The sequence below is a fragment of the Octopus sinensis genome, linkage group LG10 (assembly GCF_006345805.1).
Source record: "Octopus sinensis linkage group LG10, ASM634580v1, whole genome shotgun sequence".
Lineage (NCBI taxonomy): Eukaryota > Metazoa > Mollusca > Cephalopoda > Octopoda > Octopodidae > Octopus > Octopus sinensis.
Genome location: NC_043006.1, coordinates 27,811,908 through 27,837,530, shown reverse-complemented (window position 1 = coordinate 27,837,530; position 25,623 = coordinate 27,811,908). Strand labels below are relative to the sequence as shown.

General features: G+C 38.0%; 1 protein-coding gene across 3 annotated transcripts in view; it reads left to right on the top strand.

Annotated features, from left to right (window-relative positions):
* LOC115216754 (abl interactor 1) overlaps window positions 1-25,623 on the top strand; it is a 49,319-nt gene that overhangs the window by 13,908 nt on the left and 9,788 nt on the right. For 2 of the 3 annotated variants that reach the window (XM_029786312.2, XM_036506451.1), the window contains exons 2-5: window positions 11,193-11,360; window positions 12,150-12,338; window positions 16,319-16,769; window positions 18,684-18,734. In XM_029786312.2, coding sequence (XP_029642172.1) covers window positions 11,193-11,360; window positions 12,150-12,338; window positions 16,319-16,769; window positions 18,684-18,734 — 859 coding nt within the window. The remainder of the gene's footprint in view (window positions 1-11,192; window positions 11,361-12,149; window positions 12,339-16,318; window positions 16,770-18,683; window positions 18,735-25,623) is intronic. The other variant, XM_029786313.2, reaches the window with a different exon arrangement.

Sequence of the window (25,623 nt, the reverse complement as noted above, 5' to 3'; positions counted from 1 at the left end):
ACACACTCACCTGCACGCGCACACACATGCATGACAAACACCCATACACTCACACTCACATACGTACACACACCAACATAAACACGCACACGCACACACACACCTACACTCCCACACACATACACACGCACCTACATACACACACGCACGCATACACACGCACACACACATACATTACACATACACACACACACCCACATACACATGCATACACACACACACACACAAACATGCACGGACACACCCAGACATACACACCTATATACACACGCCCACACACCTACATACACACACATACACACACGCCCACCAACCTACATACACACACATACATACACACACATACACGGACACACCCACACATACTTACATACATACACCTATACACACACGCCTACACACCTACATACACACACATGCATACACACACACACATGTACGCACATACACACACATATACGCACATACATATATACCCACACACATGCACACAACACACACATACGCACATGCATGCATGCATGCACACGCGCACACCTACACGCATACACACACACACACGCACGTACACATACATACATACACACACGCATACATACACCCATACACATACATGCATCCGACACACACATACATACACACTCACAACATACATACACACACACTCACTCACACACCTGTATGTACGCGCACACACATGCACATACACACACTTCCCCACACCACACGTACATACATACACACTCACACACATACACACACACACACGGACATACATCTATGCACACACATACATACACACATACTCACATACATTCATCGCACACACTGCCACCCAGACATACACACAGACACACTCACACATCCACACACATACATACGTACGCGCATACTCGCAGGCACGCGCACATACGCACTTACGCCGGCTCGCGTTGCATACGCGTCGCATACACCTCGCCCTTGGACCTGACGAGACCTCCCGCCCGTTCCTGGGACCGTCGCGTGTCGTTGGGTTTTCCCACGCCTGTCTCCGCGGTACCACTCTTCCATCTTCCCCTCAGCTGGAGTCCTTTTTCCTTACCCCCCCCTTTTTTCGTTACACACACGCGCACACATATACACACCTTGCCTATATATATACATCACTCTTACACACATTCAATCTACTCATTAATACCACCACGACACTGGACACACACACACACTACTACTCAACACACGCTGGCACGCTACATACGCCCCCACCCCTTCCCCTCCCTCCCTTCCTCCTTCCTTCTTTTTCTTACTACTGACCTCCCTTCCTCCTCCTTCCTTCTTTTCTTCTGTCTGCTAGCTGACCACTAGTCTCGCCCTACCTCACACGCCTACACACAGACGCACACACTAACACACACCTATATTTTTTGTTTTTTCATCTCGCCTCACACACACACATACACACACGCACATGCACACACTCACACATACACACACATCTGTTGGGTTACCAACCTTGTCTCCACTCTTTTGCCTTTAAAAACCCACTTTGCTCTTGTTATCGTCAACATCCGCCTTCACCATGTGCAACTCGTAAACACCAGTCGTCTTTTTTCTCTTTCCCTGTTGCCCCCTGCTTGCTCTGGGATCTTTCTTTCCTCTCTCTTCCTTCTTTATGTTTCCGACGAAGAGCTCCGCTCGAAACGTCATACCTCCCTGCTTCCATCTCCTGAGCGCCTATTATAATAATACTACTGTAATTGTTCCTGTTGTTGTTGTTTTTTTGTTTCCCTTTTGGATTAAAATTATATATATATATATATATATATATATATATATGTGTGTGTGTGTGGCTGACTGGAAATTGAGACCCATTTAGTTATGATTGAATTTTATTTGTTCAACTATGTTGGTTGTTGTTTATGTAATTATTTTTATACTTTACCTCTGACATAGACTACTTTTTCTAAAATTCTTCACTATTTACACATGTATATATATGTGTGTGTGTGCATGCATATGCACGCTTAAAGCGTATATGTGTGTGTGATTTAATTGCCAATCTTTATCTTCTCTGAGGTATTTTTGTAAGTCTAATTCCTCTGATTACACACTTTCTGTTTTAACAACTTTTAATCATATTTCATTGTTGCATGGTTATAATTCTTCATTCTTTCTTTGGTATTGCTGCGTTATTTACTGTCAGTGAAATTTGAGCTGTTAGGTAGCTGCATAGTGTGTTTGCTAAAGCAAGCACCCTGACGTATTTTACACCAACTTCTAAACAGCTTACAATTTACTGATTGCAGTAACGTTACAAAGTGGCTGTAAGGAAAATGTAATACTCTTTGATTAGGTCCTCTCCAGCTCTTCTTTTCTATAATCTATGAACAAATATTTGTTGTAGAAGAATCGTTAATTGTTCTTAGCCTAAAATATACAATGTGCAGGCTTGGCTATATGGTTACAGAGTTTGCTTCACAACCACATGGTTTCAGGTTCAGTCTCTCTGCATAGTACCTTGACCAATTGTTTCCTACTTAAGCCTCTGGCCAATCAAAGACTTGAGTAGATCTGGTGGAGAGCAGCTGAAAGGAAATTATTGTGTGTGTGTGTGTGTATGTATATGTGTGTGCATATATAACATATTCGTATAAATGTACGTTTGTGTGTGTGATGAGTATGTATGTGTCTTTTTTGTCTTGCTTGCCTTTGCCTGATAGTTGTAAATGTCTGTCACTGTCATACAAGTATTGTCATTAATCTCCAAATTCAGTGAAAATTTGTCTGACCATGGGGATATATATTCCTTTCTTGGAAAGAGGTTAAAGTTGTCTACAGGTAGAGCATCTTGCCAAAGAAAATCTTTCTCAATAAAACTTCATTTGATTCATGTAAGCATAGAAGACAGGACATTGAAAAACTACAAGAAATATGGACAAAAATTGAATCTTGCACAGTAGCGATCTCAATAGAATCGACTTCCATGATGATATCTATATTTTCTGATCCCTTAGTTTTCTTTTTAACTAGCCAGTCTATTGAGCAGTGTTGATTTTTGTCTCCAGCTCATAAAGCAAAACTTCTAAAATAAATGGAGAAAAACTGAAGTGTTGCTATGGTATAATGGTTGGCTCACCCCATTATCTTTTCAGGTGTGGGTTCATCTCTCATTTGTTCAAGCAAATGTTTTCTTTTTTCAGCCACTATTCTACATGTTATTATTTATAGCTTTATCTACTCAGTTTTCCACCATAAAACAAACAGAAAAAAAGTAATTTACTGAAATTTCTTAGTAAATATATTTTTAAGGACCCAGTACATCTAGCTATAAATAGGTATGTACCTTGCAGGTACTGGTATAGCCAACAAAGACATTATATAATTGATGTTATGCTTCAGTGTTGATTTCAAACCTTTCCATTGACTTGAGAAATAGGAAGGATATGAAGAATCACTCCAGTGTAATGTTCCTTGCTTCACCTCCAAGAGATGAAGTATTCAGTGATGTCCCCCACCTCTCTTCAGCAAAGCTAATTATTTATGCTATGTAGTTACGATTTTGATGGAACCATTTTTATACTTAGGAAATAACATTGTGAGAACTTATCAGGCATTGTTCCCACTTTACTCTTTGTTAGAGATATTTTAGTTAAAATGAATTGATGTAATTTTTTCATTCATGTTCACTGATGCATATATCATATACACAAAGGTACACAAATTTTATTTGGAAATATATTTATTTCAAATCATTATCGTTAATGAAAATTAAACTAAAAACATTTTGTGATTGCTTGGCAAGCTGTAGGTATATTGTTCAGCTCTTCCAGTAGGTCTGTTTCAGTATTTACAATGTCTCTCATTATTGTATGTTTTTATTATTTTCTATTTGGAGTTCAAATTCCACCAAGATTTATTTTATATTTCATCCCCCTGGATCAGTAAAATAACTTCAACTGATTTGTATCAGAGTACAAAAATCCTACTCATCATATTCACAAAAATATCTAAATTTTTATTGTAAAGCTATAATTATTATAACCTTCACCTTATTTATGGAAAAATGATGACCAGTTAATTTGCATTTTTTAATTAATTAATTGTCTGGGAGATAATTCTGGTGTTTTACAGTTATAGCTAAAGCGTTCTCTTTTGGAATTTTGTGATGAAATATCTTTATATATAAAACCGAAGTTGTGTGTGTGAGAGTCTGTCTCCTCCGATTTAGATTCCTAACTACTCCCACATTTTGTGGTGCAGTTTAACCAAAAGCGGGTATCTTATAGTCGTGATTCATATCGAGCCCTTCTGGGTATTAGCGCGCGTCTACGATCAAAAAAAAAATTTACCATCATTTTTTCGCATTTTTAATGCATTTTTTGCTTGGTTTATATAAGTAAAGTAACTCTCTAAAAATGCTTATATAGTTATTTCCCTTACAAACCCGAGCAACGCCGGGCGATACTGCTAGTTTCATATAAAGAAAATATCATGTTAACTCTTTCGATATCAAATCACACAAGACTGGCATGGTTTTATCATGCTAACTTGTTATAAAATTGCTGGAGATGATCTTCATATTAGTACCACTAATTCTGAAGAAAGCATCTATTTTAAAAGCCTGATGATGTAAAGATGAGACATATTTCATTAGCTAGTTTAACACTTAGTTCATGGCTGCCTTTATCACAGTCCACTTTAACCCTTTAGTGTTCAGATGTAATGTAATGCTTATTTGTTATATGTGTGTGCATATATAACACATTCGTATAAATGTACGTTTGTGTGTGTGATGAGTATGTATGTGTCTTTTTTGTCTTGCTTGCCTTTGCCTGATAGTTGTAAATGTCTGTCACTGTCATACAAGTATTGTCATTAATCTCCAAATTCAGTGAAAATTTGTCTGACCATGGGGATATATTCCTTTCTTGGAAAGAGGTTAAGGTTGTCTACAGGTAGAGCATCTTGCCAAAGAAAATCTTTCTCAATAAAACTCCATTTGATTCATGTAAGCATAGAAGACAGGACATTGAAAAACTACAAGAAATATTGCACAGTAGCGATCTCAATAGAATCGACTTCCATGATGATATCTATATTTTCTGATCCCTTATTTTTCTTTTTAACTAGCCAGTCTATTGAGCAGTGTTGATTTTTGTCTCCATCTCATAAAGCAAAACTTCTAAAATAAATGGAGAAAAACTGAAGTGTTGCTATGGTATAATGGTTAGCTGACCCCATTATCTTTTCAGGTGTGGGTTCATCTCTCATTTGTAATGCTTATTTGTTCACATTATTTCGAATTATTCAGGTTCAAGAGGGGTGTCCACAATATTTGCTTATGACTTCACCTTTTTACATACGGATTTGAAATTTTGTCAGTTGGTGCTTATATACCAGTGGTTTATAGTTATGTAATTTTAGCTAATCTTTCTGATTAAATTTGACTTTTATGGGTAGGTAAATTGAGGTGTAAAAGCAATAACATTATGGATAAACACTAGAATCGAAATTCTTAATGCTTCTTACCTGTTTGATTTGTTACTAAAATTATCTCGGATGTCAACTGCCAACAATTTTGCCATTTTTCAAGATGGGAGGTATATGCGCGGTCGTGGATATGTACGTATGTTTGTGTATGTGTGCTTGTATATAGAAATAAAAACATTACAATAAAAACAATAAAATATAAAAATTAAGGTTGAAAGGTGATAAGGAAGTTAATGCAATATAAATGGTGCAATTACAAGTAAAAATGAAATAAGATATCTTGTTGCAGGAGGTGTAGAGGCAGTCAATTGGCGGAGGGGGTTGTGCTTAGTCCACAGGGGATAGTTGTCCATAGATTAAAGATATACCACTGTCCCAGGCGGAGTTGTGGATCCGTGGTGTAGAGCGAGGCCAAAGACGGAGATGTTAGAGGGGAATGGTTGGCCAAACGGAAGTGGCGGGCGACGGGCGTGTTCAAACGTAGACGAACATCGCTTAGATGTTCAGTGAACTGGTCAGCCAGTCGGCAGCCTGTCTGACCTACATATAGTTTACCGCAGAGGTTGCATCTAATACAGTATATGAGGCTAGAAGAAGTTCAAGAGAAGGAATTTGTTATGTGAAGAGTTTGCTGATATATCAGTGAGAGAAGTAGTGTTGGTTATGAACGGGCAGGTGTTGCAGTGGGATCTGGAGCACAGGAAGGATCCATGTGGGGCTGGGGAGGAAGAAGAGAAGGTGCTACAGACCAGAAGATCACATAGTTTCCGGGCGCATTTAAAGGACAAGGGTGGGTTGGGGAAAATGGTGCAGATGGTGGGATTGAGCTTGAGACGATGGAAGGCCCATAGTATCCTCTGATGAAAGGTAAGAGTGGAGGGGTGGGAAAGGGATGCGGTTAGGGGGTTGGTGAGAGGAAGGAGAAGGGTGGTGGTGCGATTGATTCATCGAGCGCGGGCAAGGGCATTTTGGACAAGGATTGAGGAGTACCTTCGATACCTGAACAGGTGGGCAAGGTATTGGGACTAGGTCTCAAAATCCTGGTCCTGGCTGCACAAGCGTCGGAGGCGGAGGAACTGGGAGTAGGGGATGGCCCGTTTGGTGTGGAAAGGATGGGAGGAGGAGAAGTTGAGGTAGAGCTGGGAATCTGTGGGTTTGAAGAAGGCAGAGGTGATGAGTGTGGGAGGGGTGGTCAATAGTAAGAGAGATATCAAGGAAGTTAACAGAGGTTTTAGAGATAGAAGTGAATTGGAGAGAAGGGTGGAAGTTAGAGAGGAAAGAGATGAAGTGTCAGAGTTGTTCACGGGAGAGGGAGGTGGCACCTATACAGTCTTTGTAGCGACCGTGTAGCTCTGGGGTTGGCTCAGAGAATTGGGAGAATGCTTGGGCCTCAATGTAACCAACAAAGAGGTTGGCGAAATTGGGGCCCATTCTCGATCCCATCGCAACACCAGACTCCTGTTGGTAGGTTTACCCGGCGATCGTAAAGCAGTTGAGGGTGAGGACAAGCTCTGCCTGGCAGAGAAGGGTGGATGTGTGGGGTCAGGGCGACAGTCGAGGAAGTATTGGAGGGCTAAGAGACTGTCGTGGGAAATCACCGTGTATAGGGATTTGATGTCCAAGGTGAAGAGGAGGTATGAGGGGCCGGGAGGGAAGGGAAAGGAATTGAAGAGGCAAAGGGCATGATTAGCGTCATGTATGTGGAATGGGAGGGCAGCAACTAAAGGGGACAGGATGCAATCAAGGTATTTGGAAATGAGTTTGGTGGAACAATTACAGGCAGAAACGATAGGGCGGCCAGGGTTGTTGGGTTTATGTATTTTGGGAAGGAAATAGATGGTGAAGGTACAGGCTGTTCGGAAGATGAGGTTGGTGGCGGTGGGGAGGAGAGCAGAAGAGGAGATGAGGTCATGGATGGTGGAGGACACTCGCTGTTGGTGGGAGGAGGTGATAGAAGAGGGGATTTTGAAGTTGGCTGAGCGCTTCCTCTCTTTATAGCTCCACGTGCCACACCACCACTGCCCCACCTTTGTCTGCCGGTTTGATGACGATGTCATTGTGGCGACAGACGTCGTGAAGGGCAATTGATTCAGCAAGGGTGAGGTTGGCTCGGAGGGATCTTTTTTTGAAAATGAATCAGTTTACCAACGCATGCAGTAGTGCATGAACAAGTCTAGGTTGCTGAATTGGCCAGGAGGCAGCATCCAGTTGGATGGGCGGCGCCCCAGCTCTGAAAAGCAATCTCAATTGTCATGAAGTTGTGTAGACGTGTGGAAAAATGCACATAGTTTGATGCGGCGCAGGAACTGGCTCATATTGGTGCAGGTTTCAAATTCGTCGCAGTGGGGTGTGAGAGGCATGAAGCGGAGTTCCCTACAGAGGAGTAAGCGCCTGCAGCGGAGAGGGGGAAGTTGCGTGGTATAGTAGCAGTGCGAGGGAGCAGAGTGGTGGGGTGGGTGTGGTCAGGAAGAGGGTGTGCTGAGGGGTGGGGAGGAACGTTGGAATGGTTGGGTGAAGGTGGGGTAGGGGTGGGAAAGTCAGGATGGGGTGTGTATGGGTCTGTGGAGGGGCATGGTGGATGAGGGATTGGGAGGGGTCGGAAGAGCTGAAGTGTAGGGTGTGGGAGAGGAAAGAGGTGAAAGGTTGAGGAGGTGGTGGAGTTTTTTGTGTGTATGAGGAAATTGTGGAGTTGATGGTTGAGATTAAGAATGAAGCGGAGAATGGGTTGGGTGAAGGGTGGAGGGCAGAGGGAGGAGAGGAGGAGGTAAGCCTGGAGAAGTTGGTGGTCAAGAGAGTGAAGTAGGGAGCAGGTGGAACGGATGGTGGAGGTCAGGCATGGTGAGAGGGTGTGAATGTCCGTGTAGGTGTAAATGGTGGCGACAAAAAGAGAAAAGTGAAAAGAGGACGAGAAAAAGTGGAAGAGTCACAGACAAATTTTTGATGATTTCCAATCACGATTAGAGTGGCGTACTTTGGATGAATGGTAACAGTAATCCGCAGGTGTAAAAATTCCAGGAATTGGTTATCTAAGTCAGTCAGAAGGCCAGGGTCCATGTGAGCGTGCGGTATATATAGTTAATCCAAACATGAACAAAGAGAAAACACAACAGCACGAGGATGTGTTACAAGTATAGTGTTGTTGGATGCTCAGGAAAGGAAAGAAAGAATAAAGATTTAACGTTTCAAGCGGAGCTCTTTGGTCAGAAACATAGAAAAAGGAAAGATCCAAGGAAAGAAAATTGCCAATAATACACACACAGTCACATATTGAAATGACCGGAAGGGAATGGGTGAAGAAAAAGTTCTTTCAAAGACAGGAGAGTGCAAGAGAAGGAGGTATGTGTGTGGTTGGGCTAGTATCCTTTAAGGTCATAGGAAGAATTTGTAGTAAGAATTTTGGTAGGAGTGGCTGCCTGTTTGTCTACATATACATGTTCCTAGGTGAATGGTCAGTAGAAGTTACTTGTAGTTTGAAGTATGTGTGTGTGTGCATCTATGTATATGTAGTGTGTTTTGTTTGCAATGTGTGTATGTGTAGGGGTTGTGTGTGTGGAGAGTAACTGCACTTTACTCTGTGTGTGTGTGTGTGTGCTTGTATGTGCGTATGTGTGTGTGTACATGTATGTATAATTGTGTGCGTGTATGTATGTGTGGTGTGTGGGTTCATTTGCATGTGTGTGCGTGTGTATATACATGTGTGAGTATGTGTATTTTGTGTGTGCATGTGTGTGAACGAGGGTATAGGTGCGTTTTTTGCGCGTGTATGTATGTGCGTGTACATGTGTATCTGCATGTAGTTGTGTGCGCGTATGTGGGTATATATACGTGGGGTTGTGACTTAGGTATGTGTGCATTCATGTGTGCATGCGTGTATGCATATATTGTGTATGTATGTGTGTGTATGTGTCTGTGTGTGTAGGGGGTTGTGTGGGATAGGTATCTGTGCATTCTTGTATGTGTGTGTGCACGTGGGCATATGTGGTTGTATATGTGTTTGTATATGTGCATGTATGTGTGTGTGGGAGGTATATGTGCATTCGTGGATATGTACGTATGTATGTGTGTGTATATAGAAATAAAAACAATAATTTATAGAAACAATAAAATATAAAAATTAAGGTTGAAAGGAGATAAGGAAGTTAATGCAATATAAATGCGCAATTACAGGTAAAAATGAAAAATGAGATAAGGTTGCTTGTTGCAGGAGGTGTAGAAGCAGTCAATAGGAGGGTTGTGTTTAGTCTGTAGGGGATAGCTGTCCATAGATTAAAGATATACCGCTGTTCCAGGCGGAGTCATGTGTGTGTGGGGTAGGGTGAGGCCAAAGACGGAGATGTTAGAGGCGGAAGTGGCGGGCGACAGGTATGTTCGGACGTAGACAAACATCCCTTAGATGTTCGGTGAACTGGTCAGCCAGTTGGCGCGCGTTTGACCTACATATAGTTTACCACAGAGGTTGCATTTAATACAGTATATGAGGTTAGAAGTGCAAGAGAAGGAATTTGTTATGTGAAGAGCTTGCTGATTAGAACCAGTAAGAGAAGTAGTGTTAGTGATGAACGGGCAGGTGTTGCTGTGGGATCTGGAGCATGGGAAGGATCCGTGTGGGGCTGGGGGGGTGGAGAGGAGAAGGTGCTATGGACCAGAAGATCACGTAGGTTCCGGGTTTGTTTAAAGGACAACTCTCCCTCCCGAGCCCCACATGGATCCACACACACACGACGCCACCTGGAACAGCAGTAAGAAATTTACTTCCCAGTCACATGGTTTTGGATTCATTCCCACTGCATGGCACCCTGGGCAAATGTCTTCTATAACCTTCACCAACCCAAGTCCTATGAAAGAAATTTTGTGGATGAAAACTGAAAGAAGACTATGACTTTTTTTTTTGTATGTATGTTTGTGTCTTCTTTTGGCATTGTGTCTTCATTACGGAAGTGGTGTTATTTGTTTTCACTCTTCTAAGGAAACGTGTTAAGCCATTTGGAAATTGCTTGGAAATGTGAAGGTTGGCAACAGCAAGAGCATTTGCCCATAGAAAAAAACATGCCTCAAACTTGTCTGACCTATGCAAGCATGAAAAATTGGACATTAAAATTATGATTATGATGAAATCTTATTGTTTCTAATTGAACTGTACTACTTTATCTCCACACAGTAATTTGTCAGCCATTTAACATTAACAGGATATGTTATTCCACTTCTGAAATATTTCAAATGTGCCATTTCCAACCATCTCCAGTTCATTTCACATTCTTTTTTTTCTCTTGTAATCTGTCTTAGGATTCAGAACTTAATATTTATTTAACCCTTTTGATACCAGCCCATCTGAGACCATCCTTAAGTCTGTGATAAAAATCTTACTGTTTTAAAGTCATCTAAATTAAAACCATCTGTCAGAGTTTCATGTTAACCTATGTTCCAAATGTCAACTATAAAATGTCAGATATTTTACTAAATTCTTAATTATTTTCAGAATTAATTGAAACAAAGGCAGTGTATTTCAACAGAAATATATTTTTAAAAAAGGGTTAACTCTTCAATTATCATTTTTTTTATTCCAAAGTTCTACTTAATATTGCAGAAGTTATTTTTCCTAAGTTCCTCTAAATATCTGTTTTAAAACTGTTTTAAATGTAAACAGACTTAAATTGTAATATTTGTCATTAAATCCTTGGTAATTATGATTTTAAAGTGTTTTAATGATTTTATTTTATTTTCAGTCCGATGACAAAGTTAAAGCTCTTGAAGAAACCAAAAACTACACAACTCACTCCCTTGCCAGTGTAGCCTACCAAATCAACAATTTAGCTGCCAGCTTTTTGAAACTAATGGACCTGCAACAGGGCCAACTTGTTGAGATGGAGTCAAACGTTAACCATCTAGCACAGGTAACAAGATATTTAGATATACTGGAAATACTATTTAATTTTTTGATACTATCCCATCTAAGATCACCTCTACTTCAGTAATACAAACTCTGTTTTAAACTGAGCTAAATCAAAACTTTCCATTGGAATTTCATTTAAAGTTACTGTTGTGAAGTTTTCATTAATTAAAACAAAAGTAGTGTATTTTATCAGAAATATGGCTATGAAAAAAGGTCAATTATCATTATAAAAAAATAGGTCTCACACTCTCTGACTTCATCAAGACTTCACATGCTTAAGAAGGTGGATGGACAGCTATTTTCGAAAAGGCATACTTATCATCCTCCTAATTTTTAAATCCATTTTATGTACAATGTTGCTCTTGTAAACATTGGCTTATGTTTATAAGAACTATTCACTCTCTACAACCACTATTCTTGCTTGCTCCAGTCTTCACAAATCTTTCATATTCAGTGCCTGTAGCTGAATGCCATGCTGCATTTCACTTCACACAGTCTTCCATATATATAAAAATACTTTGTTGCCAATTGATATAAGACTTTTGATCTTCTTCCATACTCTATACTTTCACTGTAGCTAGTTAACTAACAACAAACATATCTACAGAGCCTAATGTTGAGCTATCCCTAGTGGATCTGCAATTTTGTCTACATTAATCTTGTTAATAGCTTTACAACTTACAAATGCTAACCGCAAGAACACTGGCCCTATGTAAGTGGTGAGGTTGTTTTGAATCATGCATTACTAGTAGTACTTAGTTAACATTTTAATTTCTGTAATTAATTTCAGATGGTTATGATACACAAAGAAAAAGTTGCTCGGAGGGAAATTGGTGTTCTGACTGCAAACCGCAACGCTACTCGTCCGCCCGGTGTAAAGAATGGAATCATATTTCCAGAGCAAGTAGAACGTCCTATGAAATATATTGCCAAACCTATAGACTATGGTACTTTAGATGACATTGGACATGGCATGAAGGTAAAACATACATTCTTATCTAAAGTTCTTTCTTTAAGGTTATGCATGTCTTTATCCTCCTGTCTTAGGTGTTGAAAAAATGGGATATTTGCATAGGATTTATTATATGAATTTGATTGTGTGTCTAAAACATTTGCTCCACAATTATGTGATTAATTGGGTTGATCAATTCTTCATGAATGGGAATTCAGTTGGCAGTGTGTGAAAGACTGTATTACATGTGTGAGTCTCAGTGTTGCATATTAGTGAAAGACATAAACATTTAGAAAAATTGATAAACTGGTGCTTTCAAACAAACATTCCCTGTAATATTTTTTCCACTTGACTTTTTTTTTTTACTCATTTCATTTTATATCAAAATTGGTAAATAATAGTATTTTGCATCTTTCTAATGAACCAGTTACAAGTTCAGGGCATTTCTGATGGCAATAGTGACCAGGGAGTGTTTGTAACTGTATAGAACAAATATCTCAAGGGATTTCATTTATAAAGAACTATTTTCTCAGTTTCCCACCGATATATATTGATAAAATACACACACACATAACAAGCATCTTCAGTGTTCTTAATAACCAAATTCCACTCAGATGGTGCAAGCTTTGCAGTGTGGTGAGGTTTGCTTCACAGCTACATAGTTTCAGGTTCAGTTCCACTGTATGGCACTTTAGGCAAATGCCTTCTACTAAAGCTGTAGACCAACCAAAATTTTGCGAGTGGATTTGGTAGAGAGGAACTCAAAAAGACCTCTGTGTGTGCATGCACACATACACACATTGTCATTTCAATTCTTGAAAATGACACGAAAGGTCTAGAAATATTTGAATATAAATTTAGGAACTTTACTGTTTCAATCATCTGTGAAAAAAATGAAAATATGAAGAATCTAAATCACAAAAAGATGTAACTTAAATGCAGTCATGTTTTTAATGAAGCACACACAAACATATATATATATATGTGTGTGTATGTATGCATGTATCTTTGTCCCCTTGTATTGACATTGCCTGATAGTCACAAATGTGTTCCATTGTCATACACGCTGTGTCATTCATTTCCAATATTTGGCTTAAACAATGTCTACGTATATATGTGTGTATATATTTATGTGTCTGTGTGTGTGTGTATTCCTATATATATATGTATACATATCTAGACACATAGACATATATGTTCTATATATGTGTGTGTATTTGTGTGTGTCTGGGTTTGTACCCGCTTCCTTGTCAAGAACCAGTGTTGCTGTGTTTGTGTCCCTGTAATTAACCATTTGGCAAACCACACTGATAGAATAATTACTAGGCTTACAAAGAATAAATCCTGGGGTCGATTTCTTCGACTAAAGGCAAACCTTCAGCATAGCCGCCTGACTGAAACAAGTGAAAGAATAAAATAGCTTTGCCTTTTTCTTAATCCGGAGCAATGCTGGGTATCTTTGCTAGTATATATATATATATAATATATATATATATATATATATATGTCATTATCATCGTTTAACGTCTACTTTCCATGCTGGCATGGGTTGGACGGTTTCACTGAGGACTGGTGAGCCAGAGGCTGCATCAAGTTTCTACAGCTGGATGCCCTTCCTAACACCAACCACTCTCAGAGTGTAGTGGGTGGTTTCTATGTGCCACTGGCACGGGTGCCAATCAGGCGGCTCTGGCAACAACCACACTCAAAAGATGTTTTTACGTGCTACCTGCACGGGAACCAGTCCGGCGGCACTGGCAATGACCATGCTCAAATGTTGTCTTTCATGTGCCGGTAAGGTGACGCTGGCAATGATCATGCCCGAATGGTGCTTTTCATGTGTCACCGGCATGTGAGCCAATCCGTGTCCCTGGCAGTGATACCACAGTTATGCTAGAAACAACAGGTAAAGGACAGAATTTCTGTGCAATTTTCCTTTGAAGTTTATATCTAAGATCAGGTTTTTAAATATACTCATCACAAACACAAATTACAGAGTAGCAAAAGGTAATTTCAATTAGATTTGTACTGTAATTTTGCGTGTGCACATGGCAAGAAATAAGAATTTGTACAGAAGTTTACCCTCGTGTGTGTGCATGGGTGTGCCAAAGAAAGTTCTTTTATGTCATTCTTTTGTTTGAAGCATGAAAGTTGTCAACCCGATCATTTGGGACCATAAGATTGTTCATGTGTTTCCATAAAAAAGTTTTTATTTCTTTATGCTTTAAAGAGAGAAGAATGTGAAAAGATGACTTTTTCATTGAAATGAGAACAAAAAGAGGGGAGAAAATGAAAGTTTATGGACGTGTGTGTGAGAGAGAGAGAGAGAGAGAGATAGTAAGTAAAAGTGTGTGTTGTGTATTTTTTTTTTTGCAGGTATGTGTAAGTGGTACTCACTCTCTCACTCACACACACACATTTTTATATACACATACATAAGTACATATGCATACATTGTTTTTGTATGTGTGCATGCAAGAGAGAGAGAGTGACTGTATTTCCTCATAACATATAGAGAAATGGATGGCTTGTAATGAAATATTTTTGTTTGTGACTTATTTTAATGCAATATTTATGTGTAGATTTTCATAAATGTTTGTCTGAGTAGAATTCTACACATGCGTGAAACATTGGACAAAAGTGAAACATGCGAAGCAAATCAAAATATTGCTCAAAAATTATCTCAAAATTATGCAACCTAACTTTGTTGTCAAGGTTATTTTATTAGTAAAAAAGAGTAGATAGATGACAAACAGCTTTCTTTATTATAGTACAGATGTGACTAATTCGGAGAAACATTACTTTCAGTATTCACACATCGTCTCGTAATGCAACACTTTGTAATTTTGATTCAAATTCAAAGTGTGAAACTATTTTCACTTTCTAATGAAACTTGGACATTGTAAAGCAGTGTCTTTCAAATAACTATAGCTTGTTGTTGAGATAACACAGAGAATATGTAAATGAAAATAAAGTTTATTTGGTAGCTGAAAGATTACTGAATCTTTTGATACCACATACATCAAAATTGGCTACTCAGTTTCAAATGCATGAGGAACATACACAAACCATCTTTTAAATATGTGTGTGTGTGCACGCATATGCACACAAATATTATTATTAGCTTTGTAAATTGGTATTTGTCATTTGAAAATGAAAGAAATTTAAGTATTTGGTATGATTTCATGTATTGAGTTTGGCTTTTCCAAATATGCATGCTATTGTGTTCACATTTTTATTCTTTGATTTAAATAGTTTTGTGTATGAGCCTACCAACTCTACCTCAATGGCAATATAGTTTGTCATGTGATCTCAGATTAAATTGTCTATCTATATATTCATTCATTTTTAAACCTTTCATTTGTTCTAATCATTGGACTGCAGCCATGCTGGGGCACTGCCTCGATGGGTTTAGTAAAACATATCAACCCCAGTATTTATTTTTTTAAAAATCCTAATACTTATTCCATCTTCCTCATTTTGAGGAACTGCTAAATATGGGGATATAAACAAACCAGCCCCGTTTGACAAATGGTGGAGGTGGGACTACACACATACACATATATACATGTGTATGTATGACAAACTTCATAGTTTCTGTCTACCAAATTCACTCACAGGGCACAGCCTGGCCCTGGCCTGTAGTAGAAGTCTCTGTTGGAGTGTTTGCTAAAAATTGGTACATATCAATTTGTATTTTTTTTAAACATTGTGTAAGTTTTGATATTTAAAAAATATTTTTAAGCAGACCTTTAAGCAATGCAAGTGAGATGTTAAGCACTATATGTAAAGTGATGCCATTAAATAAATGTACATGATATTGTACATTAAATAAAGTACATGAAACAACTCTACATAAGTTGTTTAATAATCCTATTTTATTTCGGGAAATTTTTCCCTTATCAAAAATAGGATAGAAAATATTCCAAGAGTTGTGAGAGAAAGTGTTCTTAGCAGGCATTTTATGCAATTTTCTCAATTTTTCTATTTTTTTGTTTCTTTTGCAGGTGCAGACTTTGAATCCACGGTCAGGTCGTAGTGCTTCTATGAGCAGTGGGACTTCCACTCAAGCCCCTACATCCAAACCACCAACCCCACCAACAGTCCGTGCATGTGGTACGCTAGGTCGGTCACAGGGTGCTTCCCACTACCGTACTCCAGCCCCGCCGGTGGCGCCTCCGTCTGTGCCCTCCCATTATGCTCCCAACTATGCTATGCAAGGTGGTGGGGGAGGTGGAGGCCGTGGAAGTGGTGGAGGCCGTGGCGGAAGAGATGGGAGTGGGTATGCAGCCACATCTGCTGTCATGAGTGGTGGTCAGGGTCAAACGGCTCCACCTGTGGGTATGACACGGCCAATGCCAACTCCCCAAACAGCAAGTGGTGGTCACACCCCTTCTTCTCCCAACATGGCACAAGGAATTCACATACCCCCTCAAATGCTGCCTCAGGGAGCAATAGGTAGGAATTTATGTTTTCTTAAGCAATTTTTTTAATCTTGCAATTATTTTAGCTTAATATTCATTCTGATGCATTATGAAAGTTTAGCAATGTTATGAGAATATTCTTCACTAAATTTATTTTTTGTTCAACCAAAAAAACAAAAAAAAATTTCTCTGTCAGTAGTGTTGTCTGTCTCTTACATATTAATCAAATATATTTCAGCCAGAGATTGACCCAAGCCATGTTTAATTCTGATAGGATCTGTTAAATCATTTTAAAGTCAAGTTTTGTGGTATCATGTTCCATTCAAGTAAGGAGTTGTTGCTTATAATGATTATATCTATTAACCCTATCACTATATATAACATTTAGGAATCTCACTTTTAATTTCATTACTTTTTTTAAAATCAGAGTTCAGTACTTAGGTATTTGTTGGAGTTTAATTTATACCTTTTATAATAGTAACGAGTGTGTTAAATAATAAGGCACTAAAAGAGAACGACTCTCCCCAGACACAACAGAATAGTAATAATGTTGAGCAAAAAATCAGCCTTTTTGTTTCTTTGTTTATTTATTCCCATAAAATCATTTTATATTAAATCATTTTAGTGTGGTTGTTAGTTTTATCTCTTCCAGCTGATCTCGCATCTTGCAGGCTGTTAGGTTGCATGTGTTGACAGTAAGCACACAAAGATTCATTTGAGTTTCAAAATATTTTAACACTGCACTATATTTACATATGTACATTCATTAAATCAATATTGTGATAGGGCATATGAATCATTGCATATAATGAATATTGTTAAGTGACTCTACTAGTTAAGGCCTGTGAATAAGAAAAGTAAGAGAGATAAGAAATGACTGTCCCATACAAATCCTGATGTAGCTCTCTGATTAAATTGAATTTGCCAGGAGATGATGAGAGACTATTGTATGGGGCGGGGGAGCAATATAGATCTGGTGTAGCTCTTAGGAAGTATGCAAGTTTTCCCACCAAATTGATTCTAAAACCTTCTTGGTCAACAGTTATTTGAAGGTGAGAAAATTCAACTTAGAGCAAAGTTACACCAGCCATAAATAAGTTACCCAGTGCTGATTGGCCAAACCACATTCACACAGGCATTAATAACTTTTATGGTGACTCATCTTTGTATGAAACATATATTAGGTAATGACTCTTGACTTGGAAAATCTGAAAACTATAGTTCAAATCTCAGGTTCTCACAATTGTTATGTATCAAGGTGGATGAATGTTGAATATAATCTGAGGTCATCATCAAATATTTTCCCATGCCTTGGTTATAGAACAGACTTTCATCTTTATCTTTCATCATTTCATTTGTGAAATCATTGATCAATTTTCATACCTGATTGTGTGCAGATGTGATCTAAAGTAGTAGAGCATTGTGGGTTTCACTTGAGCTTTGTTTAGAGTTACTTGCTGTGTTTAGTGTAACATTTATGTTGTAGAGAAGAAAAAAATGAAGAAATTAGATTTTATTATGATAACCTTTCTACTAGAAGATATTTCTTCTAACAGTGACAATTTTGCTTCGTTAGATTTAATACTTTTTAACATTTTGAAAATTTCATTTCAAAAGGTTATTACCTACATGAAAAGTTTCTGTCTATTAAATGTCGGTACAACCAATCCCAGTTGACTATTATTAGTTTGTAGAAAACTCAAATAATTACAAATATTATTTTTATTTGTAAATTTTGTAGGAGTTTTTTGTCATTGTTGTAAAATTTTTTTTCGTTTTTTGTTGTAAAGCTTGTGTTCATTTTATTTGCATGATTTATATATATATATATACACAGAATTGTTTATTTTATGTTATATGTTGTTTCTCTCTCAACTTGCCTCCCATTTTGTTATTTCTTCAAATTTAGCACTGTCTTTTGATGCGATATTTGTATTTTTCTCCACAGACCTGCCACCACCACCACCACCAAATTTAGAAGATGACGTAGTATTTGAAGGTCTTAAATTAATCTCCTTACCCTCTGCCCTTTTCTTTTTTCTCTTCCCATTTGCAGCTTTTCCTAACTGAAAAGTCCTTCCAAACCTCCCTATTCTTTTACCTTTTTTTAAAAAAATTTTCTTAGGTCATGTCTTCTATGTACATTTTGTCCTCTTGCAGCTCTTAGTATATAAAAACAACCTCCATCCTTTCTATTTTAAAATCCTGTTCTGTACTTTCCAATCTCGATTGCCATTTTCTATGGAGTGGTTTAGATAGAGTTCTTTAACCTTTTACCATTTAAACCAGCCATATCTGACCTCTCATACCTACCCTACAATGTCATTGTGAACACAAATGATCACATCATTGAAATCTTAAAATCTAAAAACTACAAGATAATGCAGGATTAATTCAAAGCAATGTGAATAAATAATTGCATTTGACAGAATAATCTGAATGTTACAGGGTTAAAGAAACAAGGTACTTCAAAGTTGTTTAAATATTTTGCTACAGAAACTGGAGATTTATCTTTGAGCAAGTTTATTTTGGTTTATCTGACAAAATACAACCACTGTTTCTATATGATGTCTTGTCCATTAGTCTGTATAAGAGGAATTTGGCAAGACATTCTATATATTACTAAAGGATCATAGCTGACCCAAGAGTCACTTAACCACAAACTGTTGATTATTTATCATGAAGGTATCTGCATCTTAATTGACTACTCTTCCTCTTCATTTATTGCTGCCGCCTCTTCTCTTTTTCTGCTCAAGGCTTATTTTCAGTTTATGAAGCTATGATCTAAATCAGGGGTCCCTAACCTATGTTTCACTGGCTACATGTCTACATATTTTTTGTTAGTTTCACTTAAATCATTAAAAACAAATTTTTAAATAATCACTGCATCAAGAAATTTCTAGGCTTGAGCTAATTAACACTCATTTTAATTTGCATCTGTTACTGCATGGTTTTTCCATTGTTCTTTATATATGAAGATTATTTTATACAGTGGATAAAAAAACTTTTCTATATTTACTTGAAAGACACATGGAATGAATATGGATGTATTCATCATCATCAATTACTCTTATGAAAGTGTAATTATAAATATTAAAAAAAAACATGTTTAGTAACCTAAGGAATATTAGAATATATATATTCTAATATGCTGACTACATTCTCATCAGGAAATGGGGAAAATGGCTACTTGTAAATGCCAAAACTTTCCCAGGTGAAGAATGCACCCCACAACATAGGTTAGTAGTTAGTGACTTCAGGATCAGAACTAAATGGCTGCCCAGGAGCCGACCAGCATGGAAAAGAACCTGGAAGCTTAAGGATTCTCTGAATGGACAGACATATTACTTGAAGCTTTTGACAAAAAAGAGGAGGTTATAGCATCACATAATGTAGAGAACAACTGGAGGTTCCTACAGGACAACCTGTTGAGGGCTACTGACCAGATCTGTGGCTGGTGCAAAGTCCTTTCTCAACCTAAGGTAACGTGGTGGAACAATGGAGTTGGCAAGGCCATTTGGGAAAAGAAACAGGCATGGAAGGACTGGAAGTGTGGTGGTAGCAGGGAACTAGCAGATCGCCGGATGGGAAGCTAGTAGGCAGGTTTACTTAACCAGAGGAGAAGCAGATGAGAAAAATTTACCAATGTTCTGTGTCATAAGGACCAGAGACTTGAAGTGTTTTGTATTGCAAGACCGAGTGCGATAGAGAATTGTGATGTCATAGGAGAGAAGTGTTGGCATGGATGATGGCTCACTTGCATTTAATGATGCTGCAAAGAGAGAGACTTGGAGATGCCACTATGAAAGGTTGCTAAATGAAGAGAATGAACGGGAGAAAGAGAATCTGCCAAATGTTAACCCAACAGAGGGACCAGCTATTCAAATTGACAGTACCTTGGTAGATAAAGCAATTAAGGGTATGAAGACAGGGAAAGCTCCCAGCCCATCAGGAATCACTGTTGAGATGCTTAAAATACCTGGCAGTGTAGGCTATAGTCTAGTCACCCTGTAGTCAACCAGGTGATATATGGAGTCTTACCCAATGACTGGTGTAGTAGCACAATAGTCAACTGCTACAAAGGTGAAAGTGACACATTAGATAGTGATAATTACGGAGGTATCAAATTGTTGGATCAGGAGATGAAAACCACGAAGAGGGTCATAGCCCAACTAATTAGGGAGGGAGTTAGTTTAGATGAGATGCAGTTTGGGTTTGTGCCAGAGAGAAGCACTACTGATGCTATATTTCTAGTTAAGACAGTTGCAGGAGTAATTTCTAGCCAATGATGAACCTCAGTACTTGGCTTTCGTTGACATGGAGAAAGCCTTTGACAGGGTTCCCCAATCCCTTATCTGGTAGTCAATTCAGAAACTAGGGGTAGGTGAGTGGTTGGTGAGAGCTGTACAAGCCATGTACAGGGATGCTGTCAGTAAGGTGAGGGTTGGCAACGAGTATAGCAAAGAATTCCGAGTAGAAGTAGGGATTCACCAAGGATCAGTCCTCAGCGCCCACTCATTCATCATAGTTCTCCAGGTAATAACAGAGCAATTCAAGACAGGCTGCCCCTGGGCACTCCTCTATGCTTATGACCTTACTCTAATAGATGAGTCACTATCAGAACTAGAGAAGTTTCAGGTGTGGAAGCAGGGTCTAGAATCGAAGGGCCTGAGCGTCAGTCTAACAAAAACCCAAGTCCTAGTAAGTAGGAAAGCAGAGGAATCATAAATCCCTTCAGAGAGATGGTCCTGCTCGATTTGTAGAAAAGGTGTAGGTAGAAACTCCATAAGATGTACTCTGTGTAAGCTATGGACACATAAAAGGTGCAGCAATATCAAAGGTAGGTTAACTGGTAAGATAGTTTTTGTGAGTGGTAGATGCACAGGGGCAATAAACACCAAACATGTACAGAAAACAGATTCCATCACATGCCAGGGGTAAAAACTAGAAGTAGTTGATAGCCTCCATAACCTAGGTGACCAAGTCAGTAGCGAGGTGGATGCTCTGAGAACATAGCTGCTAAAATAAGAATAGGCTGGGCAAAGTTCAGAGAGCTCCTCTCTCTGCTGGTAACAAAGGGCCTCTCGCTCAGAATGAAAGGTAGGCTGTATGATGCATGTGTGCACACAGCCATGCTGCATGGCATTGAAACATGGGCTGTGACTGCTGAGGACATGTGCAGGCTTGAAAGAAATTAAGCTAGTATGCTCTGCTGGATGTGTAATGTCAGTGTGCATACACGACAGAGTGTAAGCACCTTGAGGGAAAAGTTGGACATAAGAAACTTCAAGAGAGACTACTGCACTGACGTGTTGCATATGGAGGACAGCTCTGTGAAGAAGTGTCACACCCTAACTGTGGAGGGAGCCTGTAAAAGACCTAGGATGAGGTGGTGAAGCATGACCTTTGAATGCTGGGCCTCATAGCGGCAACAACAAGCAGCTGAGACTTTTGGAGATATGCTGTACTTGAGAAGACCTAGCAAGCCAAGTGAGATCATAGCTGTGGCCAATGCCAATGTCGCATAACTGGCCTATTTAAAAGTATCCATTCAATCACCAGGCAATATATTGTGTTTGAGAAGACCTGTTGAGCCAAGTGAAATCATAGTTGTGGCCGATTCCAGTGCTACCTGACTGGTACGTAAAAAGCTCCATTCGAGCGTGACTGGTGCCTGTGTCACTGGACTTGAACCCGTGCCGGTGGCACATAAAAAGCACCATTCAAGCATGGTCAATGCCAGTGCCCCTTGACTGGCCTCAGCTGAGGGATCTTTGTCTTGCATATTACTTGGTGACCTCACCAGTGCTGGGGTTGCATGAAGGGCATCCAGCTGTAGAAATCAAAGCAGACAAAAGAACTTAGCACAATCTTGTGCCTAGTCAGCTCCTGTCAAACCATCCAATCTGTCCCAGCGTAAAAAACTGACGTTAAATAATGATGATTTGTGTGTGTGAATATGTGATTAGCAACAGAAGCAATCTTTGCAACAAATATTAATTAGCACATCCAAACTAACTTGAATGTGTTGATTATAATGCCTAGGAATGTGTTTCTAGATGACAAATGTGAAAAAAAATCATCACAGATATTGGTTGACAATATTTCATCAGCACCAGCAGATGATACTTTTGTATCAAATAACTTCACCATATTATGGTCATCACATGCAGATTTCTCAGGACATTTACTGCAGTCCTAGGCATTATAAACAACACATCCAAGTTAATTTAGATGGGCTAATTTCTAACACACACACACACACACACACAAGTGCATGTGAATTTGTGGATGCCAGTGTTTGTTAATCTTTATAGGACTTAGAGGAGGAAGAAAAGTGGCTGTTAGTCTTTTCAGGATGTCTGTGATTGGCGTGAAATTAACATTAAACAGGCACCTGACCCCAGCGCTTGCTATAGTGTAAACTCCAGTAAATGTTATGGCTAAATCAGTTGATAGTTTAGCTCAACTATGTAATCAATAGATTTTGTGCCAAAGATTGCTCCTAAGAGCATATGCGACTGAGATGTAGTCTTTGTGGTGGTAGCTTGGATCTTCCTTCTCCATTCTTGCATCAACAGTTTCTTTGGTTATCTTTGGAACAGAAGCTATCCATTTTGTGATTGAGCGTATTAAGTTTTGTAACCAAATTTCTATTGAAATGCGTGCCTTTGTTTCAATTAATTTTGGAAATAATGAAGAATTTTGTAAAATAACTTTAAGTTGATGTTTGGAACATAAATTAATGTGAAATTTTGATGGAAGGTTTTAATTCAGATAACTTTAAAACACACACACACACATATATATATATATATATATATATACATACACACACACGTATGTATGTATGTATGTATATATGTATGTATGTATGTATATACGTATGTATGTATGTTATACGTATGTATGTATGTATACACGTATGTATGTATGTATACACGTATGTATGTATGTATACACGTATGTATGTATGTATGTATATACGTATGTATGTATGTATATACGTATGTATGTATGTATATACGTATGTATGTATGTATATACGTATGTATATGTATGTATATACGTATGTATATATGTATATGTTTTGTAGATCAACTGGAGTGCAATAATAGCATTAAATTAACATCTGTTGTACATCAATAATGTCTTGTTTTTAGAAAATGTTGCCTGTGCTACTGAAAAGTTTTGTGATCCCTGATCTAAGCAAGCACTGCAATGCTTGATAGTCAAACTGAGGCTTGTTTGCTATATCCTCCATTTTTAACATTATTATTATTACTATTTTATTGGTGCTTTGTTTTATACAAATTGTTCCAGATTTCATCTAGAGACCTCAAGTAACAAATTTGACTGTTTATGATGTCATTTGTTATTCTTCTAATTATTATTATTATTAAGGCAGTAAAACCATTATTATAGTTAAATATCATGTATGCTTCTTCTGCTCCTGGCATTGTAACCTGTAGTTCATAAGAATTAAACCTTGTCAGTGAGGTAAATCTAAAGGGGTTTTGTTTTCTATCTTTCAGTTAGAAGTTCAGCATTGAAATAATTAATTCATGATGTTACAGAAACAACTCCTACAACAACCATATATACCTGTTTAGCTACATAACATACCACTCTTTATTTAATTTCTGTTTTCCTATCAGTATAGTGGACATGTTTCTTGTATACTGAGAAAGGCCACACAGCTTTCAACTGCTCTCTATTCATTACATATTACTCTTTCATATCTTAGAAGACCACATCTATTTAGCAGTTCCCTTCTATAGACAAAGCAGAAATTACTTTGTACCTTTTCCTTCTTCATTCTGTTTCCACACCTTTCCTTCCAGTTCTATCTCCTAATTACTATTTATATATATATATATATATATATATCATGGAACGCCGTGATAGATCGTTAGCTCCTACACGCATTTTTTTCTCTCCTTGTTTCTCTCCTTTTTTTTCTCTCCTTGTTTTTTTTTCTGTGTATCTTTCTGTCTAAGAGCGTAGGCTCAAAACGTAAAAGACTTGTTCTATTTCTATTCCTGAGCGCCATACTAATACATTTGTTTGTTTGTACTCCACCTGCCTTCGTTTTTTGTTTATTTTCGTAAACCTTCCGTTATATATATATATATATATATATATATATATATATATATATATATAAACAACTTATAAACAAGGGCAAAAGAAAATTATTTCTATATCAATATGCTGAAAACAGACTTTTCAATCATCAATTTCCACATATTATTATACCCACTACTGAATACAAAGTTCGTTATTTCTATATTGAATCTATTTCGGAATTAATCTCATAATAGATTTTTTCCTCTTCAGTAGAAAATACGAATAGAAATAGATTAAATACTTATATATATTTTAATTTAGAGATAGTAGACCCCTACATCTCACCAAATAAAAAGAATTTTTATTTTAAATGCCTACTGTTTTATTACTTGGCAACACGTGTTTCATGAGGTACATCCTCGGGTTCCTAAACCACTCCGTGTTTCCCTGGAACCCCTCTTAAGATACTACCCCAATCATCAGGCCCTTATATAACTTCATCAACGTTCAATACAATAAACTATATTTTAATTTTTTTAAACCCTTAAGTATGTTTAAATTAGGTATGTTTGAATTAGTTTCACTGGACTCTACAGTACAAGCCATAATTCAGATAAAAATTCAAATAAAGATAAAAAGTTACACGAATAAAGTAAGGAATAACAAAAATATATATATATATATATGTATGTGTGTGTGTGTGTGTTTCTACAGCTTGATGCCCTTCCTAACGCCAACCACTCCGAGAGTGTAGTGGGTGCTTTTACGTGCCACTGGCACGAGGGCCAGTTTCATGGTAAATATATAAAATGGTGCTT